We start from the raw sequence: 15,139 nt of genomic DNA on the forward strand, positions 1-15,139 counted from the left end.
CATACTACATGCATGCTACATACATACTACATGCTACATACATACCACATACATACTACATATATACTACATGCATGCTACATACATACTGCATGCTACATGCATGCTACATACATACTACATACATACTGCATGCTACATACATACCACATATATACTACATACATACAATACATTCATACAATACATACATAGACATACAGTACATATAACATAGAGTAACATACTTACCAATACTTGTCACATTGTTCCCCGAAGCCATTGTCTTTTCCGGAATAAATATTAACATAACAAACCACAAAAATACTCACCCATGATCCGAAGCAGTCCACGAGTGTGTCCCACGACGATCTTGGGTAGAGAACTGCAGCATCAGCTGTTGCTGCCGTTCTCTACGGGCTGCAGGAATCCAATGACGGAAGGTAGGTATCCTTCCGCACTGTATTCCTCCGCCACTTAAAAAAAAAAAAAGTCCCTAGTCTCACTTTATGCCATTGCTGTGTGGGAAATTCCCACGCAGCAATGGCATAAAGTGAGACTAGGGACTTTTTTTTTTAAGTGGCAGAGGAATACAGTGCGGAAGGATACCTACCTTCCGTCATTGGATTCCTGCAGCCCGTAGAGAACGGCAGCATCATCTGATGCTGCAGTTCTCTACCCAAGATCGTCGTGGGACACACTCGTGGACTGCTTCGGATCGTGGGTGAGTATTTTTGTGGTTTGTTATGTTAATATTTATTCCGGAAAAGACAATGGCTTCGGGGAACAATGTGACAAGTATTGGTAAGTATGTTACTCTATGTTATATGTACTGTATGTCTATGTATGTATTGTATGAATGTATTGTATGTATGTAGTATATATGTGGTATGTATGTAGCATGTAGTATGTATGTAGTATGTATGTAGCATGCATGTAGCATGTAGTATGTATGTAGCATGCATGTAGTATATATGTAGTATGTATGTAGCATGCATGTAGTATATATGTAGCATGTATGTAGTATGTATGTGGTATGTATGTAGCATGTAGTATGTATGTAGCATGCATGTAGTATGTATGTAGCATGTAGTATGTATGTAGTATGTATGTAGTATGTATGTGGTATGTATGTAGCATGTAGTATGTATGTAGCATGCATGTAGTATATATGTAGTATGTATGTAGCATGTAGTATGTATGTAGTATGTATGTAGTATGTATGTGGTATGTATGTAGCATGTAGTATGTATGTAGCATGCATGTAGTATATATGTAGTATGTAGTATGTATGTAGTATGTATGTGGTATGTATGTAGCATGTAGTATGTATGTAGCATGCATGTAGCATGCATGCAGTATGTATGTAGCATGCATGTAGCATGTATGTAGCATGCATGTAGTATGTATGTAGTATGTATGTAGTATGTATGTAGCATGCAGTATGTATGTAGCATGTATGTAGTATGTATGTAGTATATATGTAGTATGTATGTAGCATGTAGTATGTATGTAGCATGCATGTAGTATATATGTAGTATGTATGTAGCATGCATGTAGTATGTATGTAGTATGTATGTAGTATGTATGTAGCATGCAGTATGTATGTAGTATGTATGTAGTATATATGTAGTATGTATGTAGCATGCATGTAGTATGTATGTAGTATGTAGTATGTATGTAACATGCATGTAGTATGTATGTAGCATGTATGTAGTATGTATGTAGTATATATGTAGTATGTATGTAGTATGTATGTAGCATGCATGTAGTATGTATGTAGTATTTTTTTTTTTTTTTTTAACATTTAACACATTAGCCGGATGATGGGACTACTACTGTCCCATCATTGGCTAATGTGTCAATCACTGTCATGGTAGCAGGCATCGCCAGATGGGACTTGTAGTCCCATCGGACGATGCTTGCACAGACCCCCGGACATCAGCACAGCCCCCCGGCAGGCCGGCACAGCCCCCCGGCAGGCCGGTACAGACCCCCACAGGGTGCACAGACCACCGGCAGGCCGGTACAGACCCCGGGCAGTCCACACAGCCCCCCGGCAGGCCGGCACAGCCCCCCGGCAGGCCGGCAGAGACCCCCGGAAGGCCCGAAATGACGGCGCATCATGATGCGCACACACCGCGCATCATGATGACGTCAGGCCGTCAATCAACTGAACTTCCGATTCCGATGCCGAATTCCGATATTGAAAAAATATCGGAAGTCGGTATCGGAATTCCGATACAGCAAGTATCGGCCGATACCCGATACTTGCGGTATCGGAATGCTCAACACTACCGCTGACATCAAGCCCAGAGGTTACCAATGGAGAGACATCTGTAAAACACCCTGTTACTAACCTAGTTAATAAAAAGGAAAAAAATACACAAGAAAAAAACCTTTATTTGAAAAAGAAGGATTTTTGGTACTCACCGTAAAATCTCTTTCTTGGAGCCTTCATTGGGGTAGACAGGTTACCACGGGTGTATGCTGCTGCTGCTAGGAGGCTGACACTATGCAAAATAAGAAACGTAGCTCCTCCCTCAGCAATATACAACCACCAACAGGCACCAAGTACCTCAGTTTGTGAAAAAAGCGGTAGGAGAAGTAACATGAACTCACAAAATATGTACCAACCCAACAAGAGGCTGGTAGGCCCAACATGGTACAACTTAAACAGGGAGGGTGCTGTGTCCCCCAATGAAGGCTCCAAGAAAGAAATTTTACAGTGAGTACCAAAAATCCTCCTTTCTTTATCGCTTCATTGGGGGACAGAGGTTACCATGGGACATCCCAAGGGTAGGAAAATGTACTTAGGCAACGTGAGGAAAGGACTTAGGTCGGTCGGTGGATACCGACGCCTGCGGTACCTTTCTACTTAAACTTGCATCGGACGAGAAAAGGGCCACATATCCAAAAATTAAAGACACTATAAGAAAGTTAGAGTCAATATATTCAATTTTATTAAGGACACCATAGGACACATTAAAAACACAATATAAGACAACACATAGTAAAAAAGCAAAATACAGGGGGAGCCAGCACACGAACTTTATATTGAAATATAGTGTTAATCCAATCCAATATATTATATATAGAAATATTGGCCAATAAATAAATAAAAATATAGAGAAATAAAGTGCAGTGCACATATGAAATAGTCATTAGCCAGTAAAGTGCATAAGCTAAATAGTAAATCCGACAATCTAATTAAACATAAGGAAAAAGTTTCAAGTACTAACCAGGATTCATCATATACGTGCCATCATTGCCACCACACACTCCAACGCGCCCGGTCACGTGTCCTGCCTGTGACGTCACGATGGGTGCGACCGCGCCCCTCAGTGAAGTTGCCGCGAGGCTCGTGACACGTGGCGTGCGCGCTGGGACAACGCATGAAGCGCCGCTTGCTATCTAGCCACATGTATTATTTCATGCACCGCTGATTAGGGGACACCTGAATGGGTGCAATGCCATTGATGCACGGACGATAATCGCCCTGATTAGGAGACACCTGTATGGGTATACTTCCATTGGTGCATGGATAATCATTACCCTATATAAACCCCTTAGAATCCCTCTGTTCTATCACTCCCTGAGCAAGCAACGTGTGAAACGCGCGTTGGAGTGTGGGGTGGCAGTGACGGCACGTATATGATGAATCCTGGTTAGTAGTTGAAACGTTTCCTTATGTTTAATTAGATTGTGGGATGTACTATTTACCTTATGCACTTTACTGGCTAATAACTATTTCAAATGTGCACTGCACTTTATTTCTATATATTTTTATATATTTATTGGCCAATATTTCTATATATAATATATTGGATTGGATTAACACTATATTTCAATATAAAATACGTGTGCTGGCTCACTCCCCCTGTATTTTGCTTTTTTACTATGTGTTGTCTTATATTGTGTTTTTAATGTGTCCTAAGGTGTCCTTAATAAAATTGAATATATTGATTCTAACTTTCTTATAGTGTCTTTAATTTTTGGATATGTGGCCCTTTTTTGGTTTATAATGCTCTTTTGCCAATATCATTTGATTATGCATTAGGTTTTCTGTACTCCTATTTTTTTTGGTTGTGTATCTTGCATCGGACGAGGCCTGGACATGAACCCTTTAGAACCTCGCAAGGATGACCAGGTCACGGCCCTGTAAATTTGTAAAGTCGAAGCTTGGTGATAGATAGCCCAAGAAGCCACTACAGCTCGGGTGGAGTGGGCTCTCACTCCCGGAGGGGGCCATTTGTCCTGAGCAGGTTATGCTTCCAGTATCGCAGAATGAATCCAACGAACAATAGTGGAATTGGAAGCTGGGAGCTCCTTCCGGCGACCTTCAGAGATGAGAAGCAGGGGGTCGAATTGCCGCAGAGAGACTTGTTCTGAAATGGCTCTGACCACATCCAGCTTGTGGAGAGACTTCTCCAGTGGGAGAAGAGGAGAAGGACAAAAAAGGAGGAAAGGAAGATGTCCTCGTTGATGTGGAAAGAAGAGAGGGAAGACAGGACCAGGCCGCAAGGTCAGAAACTCTCCTAATGGACGTAATGGCAACTAGGAGGATCACTTTCCATGAAAGGAGGGAAAGAGGAAAGTTCTGAATGGGCTCAAAAGGTGCGCTTTGGGGAACGCTAGGGACGAGGTTGAGATGCCACGGATCCATTGAAGGAAAGTGGGGAGGGTCCAAATGGGCAACTCCCTGGAGAAAGGCTTTAACCTGTGGCATAGATGCCAGATTCCTCTGGGAAAGAATCGACAAAGGTGAGACATGTCCCTGTAGGGTACTAAAGGGCAGACCTGAGTGTTGACCAGATTGAAGAAAGCCAAGGATGTATGGAAGGGAGAGAGATATTGGGAAAAACTTTGTTGCGTCGCACCATCAGAAAAAAGTTTTCCAGTATCTATGGTAAATGCAGGAGGAGGCTGGTTTACTAGCTCTGATCATGGTCTAAATGACGTGGTGGGTAAAAACCTGATTCCCTCATAACTGCCGTGCTGTTAAATTCAGAGACTGAGAACTCTGGTGGCAGAGAGGGCCTTGCGAGAGAAGATCTGGATGGTCTGGGAGCCTCCAGGAGATGTCCGAGAGCATGATTACCAGCTCTGCATACCAAGGTCTACTCGGTCAATGATAATCGGTTATTTCTATTGCACACAGAAATTAAAATAAAATGTTTTCTTCTCTCTTAGGTACCCACTAGTCCAGGAAAAAAAATCACGAAGGCCACGATTCCCGGGAGCTACATTCATTTGAATATGAACTGCCAAGGAGTGAACATCAAAATGGAAAAAAACGAGCTCAGAGCTGTCATCAAATACCTCTGCTTGAAAAAAATGTCTACCAAAGACATACACAGCGACTTGGTGGAAACATTGGGGGACTCTTCTCCTCCATATTCCACAGTTGCACGCTGGGCAAAGGAATTTAAGCTGGGAAGAACATTGACGGAAGATGAACATCGCGAAGGACACCCATCCACGTCCCTCAATGAAGAAAACGTGAAAAAAGTTGAAGAAGTTGTGTTGGCAGATCGAAGAGTGACTATCAGGCATGTAGCTGAGGTCACAGGGATCTCATATGGCAGTATTCAAAGAATCCTTGCAAAAGAATTGCATATGAGAAAGGTCTCCGCGCGTTGGGTGCCAAAAATATTAACCGACGAGCAAAAGAAGAAACGAGTTGACATTTCAATAGCAAATCTCGAAAAGTTCCGAGCAGACAAGGAGAATTTTTTGTCACGTTTTTTGACCATGGATGAGACCTGGATCCACCACTTTGATCCCGAAACTAAACAACAATCGATGACATGGAAACGAGACGACGAACCGACGCCGAAGAAATTCAAAGTGTCAAGCTCAGCAGGGAAGGTTATGGCGTCCGTTTTTTAGGACGCTGAAGGAATTATTATGGTGGACTATTTGGAGAAGGGAGCCACTATTACGGGCTCCTACTACGCAGAACAAATAAGAAGATTGCGGGAGGCTATCAAGGAGAAAAGGCGCTGCAAACTGCGGGCTGGAGTGCTGTTTCAAGATAACGCACCGGCTCACAAAGCTGCAGTTGCCATGGCTACCATTCAAGAAGCGGGCTTTGAACTGGTGGAACACCCCCCTATTCGCCAGATCTAGCCCCCAGTGACTTTTTTCTCTTTCCTAGGCTCAAGGAACACCTCCGGGGCAAGAAATTTGACGACAATAGCGACGTGATAACCGCTGTTGGGGAGTTTTTTGAGGGTCAAGATCAAGAATTTTTTTCGAAGGGAACTCTAAGTTTAGAAAAGAGATGGACTAAATGTATAGACTTGTTAGGAGACTATGTAGAAAAATAATTTTTTTTTTTACTATATTCATTGTGTTTATTATTGATTATCATTACTTTTGGATCGCCCCTCGTATATATATATATATATATATATATATTTATCACTCTGGAGATCAAGGCAGGTGGAAATAGATAAAGGAGTCGAAACTGGGACCACGGAATCACCAGTGCGTCGCGACCGACGGCCAGAGGGTCCCTGGACCTGGCTACAAATGAGGTCGACAACCGGAGAACCCCGACGATGACAGATCGGGCTGAAGATCGTGGGGTGGAAAAACCACTCGCTTGATGCTAGGCTCTGGCAGCTTAGGAAGTTGGCCGCCCAATTTCCCACCCCCGGGATTGAATGGCTGAGAAGGCGGAACATAACGTTCTGACGAACGTAGGATCCTTGCCATTTCTGTCATTACCGGTTTGCTGCGAGTTCCGCCTAGTGGGTTATGTACGCCACAGGTGTGGCGTTGTCCAAATGAATGTGGACTGGTTTGCCCGAAAGGACGGCTTGTCCACGGAGGATGGCAAGGAAGATTGTATATTTCTGCCCGGCTTCGAACCGGGGACCTTTCGCGTGTAAGGGAAATGGAAAAACGCACCCCACCCGAAAAGACTGGCGTCGGTGCTGATGACCTGCCACTGAGGATGGGAGAAAGAATCTCCCGTGCAGGACTGACGAAGGCAACGTCCCCCACGGCTTCACCGAGAGGCTGGAGTATGGGCCGGTCCAAAGAGACTGAAGACATGTCCCAGGCAGAGAGCAGGGACAGGAGAAAAGGACGGGGTTGAACTGGGCAAAGAGGACTGCTACCATGGCTGCTATCATCTACCCTAGGATCCTCATGCATGACCGAAGGGGAATGAGGATTGGGCATTTAGGTATTGGATTCCTTTCGAGAGAGCGGAAAACTTGTCCCTGGTAAGGAACACCCGGGTCAGATTCATGTGGAACTCCATGCCCAGGGAAAACTAGTCACTGATTGAGGTACAAAGTGGACATCTCATGATTATCCAGCCGAGGCGGGTCAGAGTGCTCAGAGTAATCTGCAGATTCTGAGCGCATTCTCGCTGGGACGGCCTTTGTTTAACAGATCATCCAGGTAAGGAAATATTAGAATCCCCTTGGGGCAAAGGACAGCTATGATAGCTGCCATGACCTCTGTGAGGACCCTGAGGCCGAAGGTAAGAGCCGTGCAAATCGAAGGAACCTTTGGTACTGCACACAAATAGGGATGTGGAGATACGCCTTCCGAATTGGATAGGAGGGAAGAGACAGCCTGGAGGAAAACTGGTGTCTGAGATGGCTGTTTTGGTAGGCGAGACAGAAAGAAATGTCTCACTGGGAGTGAAGAAATTTTATCTTGTAACCGAAAATGATGATTTCCCTTACCCAGGCGCCGTTGAAAACCAACAGCCACTCATGCCTGAAGGAAAGACGTCTGCCTCCCACCCTGGAAAGACCTCCAGGTGGGGGTGACCCCACACTTGGAAGAGAATCTGCTGGAGCAGGAACCTGAGGGCTTGGGGTCCTGCTCTTTAGTCTCCAGTGGGGCGAGGGTTTGAATGATGGTCTCCTACTCTCTCTGGAGGTAGAAGGACGGTCCTGCTGTGAGGAACTTTCCGAAGAATGGAAAGGTCGAAAGAACCTAAACGGCCGGTGAGCCTTCATGTTAGAAAAGGACTTCTTAGAGATGGTGTCCGCATTCCATGTTTTCAACCAAAGGATGAGGCGTATGGCCACGATGCTACTATTTGCTCTTGCGGAACACCCGGCTGCATCACTGAGGCAGCTAGAAGGTATTTGGCGGCATGATCAATTTAGTCCGCTAATTCAGCTAGCTCATTTTGAAGAGCTGACGCTAAGATACCCTTACAAAGTATCTTAGCCCAGGCTGAGATGGCTCTCGCCACTCAAGTTAAGGCGAAGTTGAGACAGAGAGAAGACACCAGTGGTCTCAAAAAATAAATTTGGACAGTGATTCGATCTGACTGTCTGTCGAATCCTTCAGTGATGCTCCGTTTGGTAGCGATAGAACTGTATTGGAAGACAGGCGAGAAAACCAGCGGATCCACCTTAGGGGACTCAGCCCACTTTGTGAGTTACACGTCTAGATGATTTCGTCCTGAAGAATGCTTTTTTGGATGTTCCCATTGTTTGCTCAAGATAGCCTCGAACTCCTACTGATTTGGATAGGTTCGGGAGGGAGGAAGGATCTCATCCTCCTTTAGCTTGAGTGTTCGGATAATAGCTGATATAAGGCTATCTACCATGTACGTGAGGGCTGTATCTGAGTTATACCCGGACCGTGAAACTATATCTGACCCAAGGTCCTCCTCAGAGAGGGGATGTGGGACGAAGAGAGCAGCCTGGATATTGCGGAGGTCTTGGTGAGCAGGAAGAAGAGCCAGACAGAGCCCTCTTCCTTCAACTCCTACCCGGCTTGTCCCTTTGGAGGATGCGGTCAGGTGCTGGCGACTCGCCGTCAGAGACGGTCGGAGAACTGGTGGCGGTAGATAGCTGGAGAAGAGTCATACCTGGTCTGTGAATCTATATCTGACCCAAGGTCCTCCTCCGAGGAGGGTAGCTGGGACGAAGAAAGCAGCCTGGATTTTGCGGAAGGTCCTGGTGAGCTGGAAGAAGAGCCAGACAGAGCCCGCTTCCTTGAACTCCGACCCAGCCTGTCCCTATGGAGGTCGCGGTCAGGTGCTGGCGGCTCGCCATGAGAGACGGCCAGAGCACTGGTGACTGTAGACGGCTGTGGAAGTCATTCTAAGACCTGTACCAGGGACTAGGATACCACTTTAGTCAGGTCTGCGACCGACTGAGACATTGCAACAGCCGGCCCACTCCGGTGGAGGGGGAGTGCTCTCATCCCGGGAGTCAGTGTGCTCCTGTGGGGAAGACATGGTGGAGGTACTGCAGGACGGGCAGAGAGGAGATGACCAACCTGATGTCCACTTTTTTTTTACAGCGTGCACAGGCGTAATGAAATATGGTGTGCCTATCAAGGGGAGCCCTTGTGGAATTGGACAAATGTAGAGAGTAACACTCTCTAGTGAGGTAAAGATACTGCAGGGGAACGAGTAATACTCTCTAGTGAGATAAAGATACTGCAAGGGAACAAGTAACACTCTCTAGTGAGGTAAAGATACTGCGGGGGACCGCTTATAAAGTGGCCCAGGGAGGGCAGCAAGCAGGAGCGCAACTGTGTCCCCCGAATAGTAAGCCCATGGGCTGCTAGGGTAGTGCACGAGGTGCTGGGCAGCGTTAAGACACTGGAGCAGTGAAGGACCTTAGCGGTGGGCGTGGCTAGTGTCCGACTGGCGTGATAGGCCTGGTCTGAGGGAGAGGGGCATGCATCATGCGGGCTTCCAGGCCTGACTATGGGGGAAAAATAAGCACCAAAAAAGCGCACGCTGAACAGGGAAAACGCCTGTGACAATGAAAGTGAAGCCGCCTATGCCGGCGCCTGACAGGAAAAGCGCTATGAACTAGGGAGAAGCCGATACCCCGGGAAGAGAGAGAGGGGTCGGTCATAACGGTGCGGACACCACAGGGCCTGGGCGCTGAGTGAACTATGAAGCTGCTATTAATAAAATGCGTGGCCATGAGGGGTTGTGGTACCATAGACTTCTATGTGGAGCGTCCGTCTACCTTTCCAGCTTGGTATATAATGAGGAGGCATACCGCAGAGGCCCCTGGATGGAGAGGGTCACTGGAAGACAATATCCTCCTTCCCGCACTGTCCCTACAGTGCAGAAGACGGAGTCAACCCATTCAGCGAAGGGGGGAGGTCACCGCCGGTGACCACCGTCTTCCTCTCAGCCCTCTCCGGAGAAAGGGGTGAGGAGGGAAATCGGCAAGGACTAGCCACCGGTTATCGCCCAGAAGCACCCATGAGGGTGGTAGGGGATAGAGTCCTGCCTGCAGCCTGAGGGATGCGATGTGGGCGACACCACACTGCTAGCTCAACCTCACAATATGGGAAGGCAGGGTGAGAACTTACACCCTGTTTCCCTGAAGCTGTATCTGAAAAAGAAACAGAAAAACATTAATAAAAAAACAACAAAACCTGAAAGGAAAAAGGTTAGTTGGGGATCTGGGGAGATCCAAGTCCACCTCCTACAGATACTAAGCACAAACTGAGGTACTTGGTGCCTGTCGGTGGGTGTATACTGCCGAGGGAGGAGCTACATGTCTTATTTTGCATAGTGTCAGCCTCCTAGCAGCAGCAGCATACACCCGTAGTAACCTGTGTCCCCCAACGAAGCGATAAAGAAAAAACACACTTCCTCCTTTCTCCCATTTATTTAATAAAAAAATAAAACAGACACTTGAAATTGTTGGGAACTTTTTTCAAATATTTTTTATTCTGTGTGTTTATTTTCTTTTTTTAGTTAAGGGATTAGTAACGGGGGTGTCTGATAGATGCCACCCCATTACTAAACCATGGGCTTGATGACAGAGGACATTACAAAGCTGAAATCAACCGCAAAATATTACCCCACTTGCCAATGCACCAGATCAAGTGGGAAAAGACGGGCACAGCGCCAGAATTGGCACATCTAATGGATACGCCCTTTCTGGGGAGGCTGCGAGTTGCTATTTTTAGGCTGGGGAGGGCCAATATCCATGGACTTTCCCAGCCTTAGAATACCAGCATCCAGCTGTCTGATTTAGCTTGGCTGGTTATCAAAAATGTGGGGGACACTATGCCATTTTTTTAAATTATTTACTTAAATAATTAAAAAAAAATGGTGTGGGGGCCCCTCTATATTTGATAACCAGCCAAACTAAATTGGAGTGTTGAGGGCTGCACCCTGCAGCTGTCTGTTTTATATTCGCTTGTTCTAAAAAATTGAGGGGACCCCACTTCTTTTTTTTCACTTTTTTTTTACCTGGTTTGCCGGCCTTTCACAGCTATGCCAATACTTTCGCTGCAGCCTTTCAATAACCTTTGTCCGGGCTGTCAACCCCGAACAGTAATACGGACTTCCAGGAGACATCCTTGTCCGGGGTCTGTGCACAGATCCCGAACTTTACCATTCGGGTTTGCCCATCTCAATTTGTAAATGCAAGAACATTTGCAACTTGGTGCTTGTTAAAATTTTCAGCTGTTCTTGAGATATTAACATTGTTAACATCTTGTTGCCTTAGAGACCAACCACCGCTGCTTAAAAGCAGAAGATATGCGTGCATACAAGCTCTTTATTATTGAGTAAGTAAGTGCTGTTTTCAAGTGTGGCCAGGATCGCTGGAGAGTGCTGTTACCTCCTAAACCCATGCAGCTGCAGAGCAGTGCTTAGAAGCTAGACAGCAGCATTGGTCGGTCTGCTAGGCAACAGGCTGCATAGAAAAGAAAAGAGCTATTAACTCAAGAAAGGCTGCAAATTTTCATAAGCAGTAAATTGCAAAAGTGGTTGTTTTTATAAGCTCTATCCAAAATATCCATGCATAGCGTTTTGAGGCACAGCGCACGCTCGCCGTGAAGCTCCGCCCCCCTGCCGTGCCTCTTCCGGTTAGCTCCGCTTATGGGCGCATGCCGCTGCATGTGACCTGCGTACCATATCTTTAGCATTGAGTACATAGGCCGTGCGCAGGTATGCTTTTGACGGCGCATGTGTCCTTTTGACGGTGCGCCACCGCTGGCCGCACCAAAATGCAAAAGCATACCTGCGCACGGCCTGCATACCCAATGCTAAAGATAGGGTAAGCAGGTAGCATGCAGCGTCATGCGCCCATAGGCGGAGCTGACCGGAGGTGCGGCAGGGGGCGGAGCTTCACAGCAAGCGTGCGCTGCACCTCAAAATGCTAGTGTGAAACCAGCCTAAAAGAGAAAATTTACATTAACCATGTTTAGTATATTTTGCAGCCAATTCAAGTTCTTCTCTGAACTATAAAGGGGAAAATATGGATTTATTTTGATGGTAATCAAACGATTTGTCCTTTTTTCAACCCATTAAAATATCTGAAAACACAGCACCAACTCATCAGCCTATATGCTATATACTGTACATGCAATTTTCTGCGTGCATTTATTAGCTAGGAAAAAGCAGGATCAACTAATCCCGGTTAGAAAACACTCATTCAGCTGGAATTCTGAAAAAAAAAGTACAACTACCCGACTCCTTCGTAATAGCGCAGATGCCATAATGACATTCATCCATTTTGCGCTTCTTACCGTCAACCTTCAAATCTGCGATGTCATTTTTCTCCAAATCAACCGAATAATCACAAAGCGTCTTGTCCTTTATGAAGGTAAGAAGAAAACAGAGCAAGTTTATTCTTCCTGCAACAGATTTCATTTGGCTTTTATTGATTTAGCTTTTTTTGTTTAGCAGAACGGAATAAGCTTCAGGAATGTAATTTCAGGACATTGCCGGGAAGATAATAACCAGGTTTCACTATTTAAGTCGCAGAAATGCAGCCTTCAATAAATGTGAAGCTCAATTAAATACAATTGTCAAATGCAGTCTATTAATAAAAGCCAAATTACCACAGTTCTGATTACATAAAAAATAAAAATAATACTCCCAGGCTCCGTTTCATCAAGACGTGTGGGCCTTTAATGAGTTTACTGCATCTTCTTGATGCAAAAAAATGTACTCCACTTGGGGACTAGAGTACATCTCTGGTGTAAATGATGACAACTTTGCAGGCTGCGACTGTCCGCACCCCTCCTGCTAAAGCTCAGCCAATATCCCAAAAACAATACCTACCCTGGTTTCACTTACAGCTTCCTCTGGAGTTTCATCCACATCCATCTCGGTGGTTCCTAGGGGCGTTTTTATTTCTGCATTCCTTAGTATATCCTTTTCAATGTTCTCTATTCTGTCTTTTTCAGTAGTAACTCTTACTTTTAAGGTATGAAAAGGTGTAGCCACCTCACCTACATTCAGGTACATGGGTTCCCCCTCAAACATCATACCGTCACTGGTCCCTTCTTTGAAGCCCGGAGGTTGATAATCTAATGGGGTAACTGAAATTAAGGGGGGAAATAATTGTCAGATAAAAAAAGTTTTTTCACTAATAAAAAAAAAAATCCTTAAAAAACAAGCAGAAGTTGGCCATATAACCCTTTCATGACCAGATATTGTTAATTTAAGTCATATGGTCGAGGCGAATGTATGTATCAGGATCAGGAACTCCGACATGGTCGGCACCTGCCAGCAACAGCAGCAAACAGAGTTTTCTCCTATTGCTGTTGTATAACAATTTATATGCTGCTGTCAATCACTCATAGTTGCATTTACATGATGACCACGGAGAACTAATGGTTTGTCACGCCAGCCTTCTGTGAGGCTTGGCCACAGGTTGTGGCACTACAAGATTGCATGAGCGATCAAATGTTCGCAGGTCGAAGTTCTCTGAGTGGGGGACTAAAAAATAAAGTAAAAGAAAAAAAAATTATGTAATATATGTACAGCTCTGGCAAAAATTAAAGGGAACCTGTCACCCCCCAGGCGTTTTTAACTAAAAGAGCCACCTTGTGCAGCACTAATGCTGCATTCTGTCAAGGTGGCTCTTCTATTTGGCGTCCTTTCCACCCCTGAAAGAATCGTTTTTATAATTTGCCCGTCATACCTGTAGTTTGTCTGGGGGGCAAGTCTTTCCCCCCCGGACACAGACGCCTCACATCCATCAGTCATTTCCCCCTTTCTTGTAGCACCGCCTCCTCAGCGTTCATTTATTTTCCTGGCGCCTGCACTGTAATCTTTTTTCTTGGGCATGCACAGTTAGCGCTGCCCGTCCAGTGACATCACATGATGTCTTCCTTATCGCGCCTGCATAGAGGCGCGGCCCGAGATCCCGCCCCGCAGTCTCTTCTGATTTATTCACACTGCGGGACTGGGAATCTTGGGCATGCACAGTAGTTCTCTGCGGCTCTCTCTCAAATCCCTCCTCTTTCCTACTGTGCAGCATCATAGGAATCGTCAGCTCATCACTAATTGCTGTGGGATTTGAGGGAGAGCCGCAGAGAACTACTGCGCATGCCCAAGTGAATAAATCAGAAGAGACTGCGGGACGGGATCTCAGGCCGCGCGTCCACAAGGTGGCTCTTTTAGTTAAAACCGCCTGGGGGGGGTGACAGGTTCCCTTTAAGAGACCACTTCCAAATGTTCAGTTTGTCTGATATTTCTCTTTATAGGTATATTTTTGTGTAAAATGTAAATTGCTTTTTTAGTCTACAAACTTCTGACAACATGTCTCCAAATTTCCAAGCAATAAGTTTTTCTGAAAAGGAGAAATGGTCAAAATAAAAAACAAAACAAAACAGTGCTTTCAGGCCTCAAATAATGCAAAGAAAACAAGTTCATAATCATTTAGAAAAAAACAATACTAATGTTTTAACTCAGGAAGAGTTCAGAAATCAATATTTTGTGGAATAACCATGATTTTTAAAAACAGCTTTCATGCGTCTTGGCATGCTTGCCACCAGACTTTCACACTGCTTCTGGCGCAAAAATTTAAGCAGTTCTTCTTTGTTTGATGGCTTGTGACTATCCATCATCCTCTTGATTACATTCCAGAGGTTTTCAATGGGTTTCAGGTCTGGGGAATGGGCTGCCCATGAGAGGGCAGAGGTGTACTCTGGTTGGAATTCAACTGACAATGGAATGGAATGGCTGTCAGACATGTAGAGAAGCTGATTTTTATAAAACTGTGCAGTGGTGTCTTAATTTTTGCCAGAGCTGTATATATAGTATATATATATATATATATATATATATATATACTGCTCAAAGAAATAAAGGGCACAAACAGCCTGTTGCAAATGGAATAGTGTCCCTTTTATTTTTTGAGCAGTATATATATCTGGCAAAAATTAAGAGACCACC

General features: G+C 45.2%; 1 protein-coding gene across 1 annotated transcript in view; it reads right to left on the reverse strand.

Annotated features, from left to right (window-relative positions):
- Positions 1 to 15,139, reverse strand: part of HORMAD1 (HORMA domain containing 1) — a 140,140-nt gene that overhangs the window by 69,181 nt on the left and 55,820 nt on the right. The window contains exons 9-10 of the mRNA XM_073567236.1: positions 13,019 to 13,278; positions 12,481 to 12,547 (exon numbers count right to left, since the gene is read on the reverse strand). Of these exons, the coding sequence (XP_073423337.1) occupies positions 12,481 to 12,547; positions 13,019 to 13,278 (327 nt within the window). The remainder of the gene's footprint in view (positions 1 to 12,480; positions 12,548 to 13,018; positions 13,279 to 15,139) is intronic.

The sequence above is a fragment of the Dendrobates tinctorius genome, unplaced genomic scaffold, assembly GCF_039654945.1.
Source record: "Dendrobates tinctorius isolate UK_male_01 unplaced genomic scaffold, ASM3965494v1 ptg000019l, whole genome shotgun sequence".
Taxonomy (NCBI): Eukaryota; Metazoa; Chordata; class Amphibia; order Anura; family Dendrobatidae; genus Dendrobates; species Dendrobates tinctorius.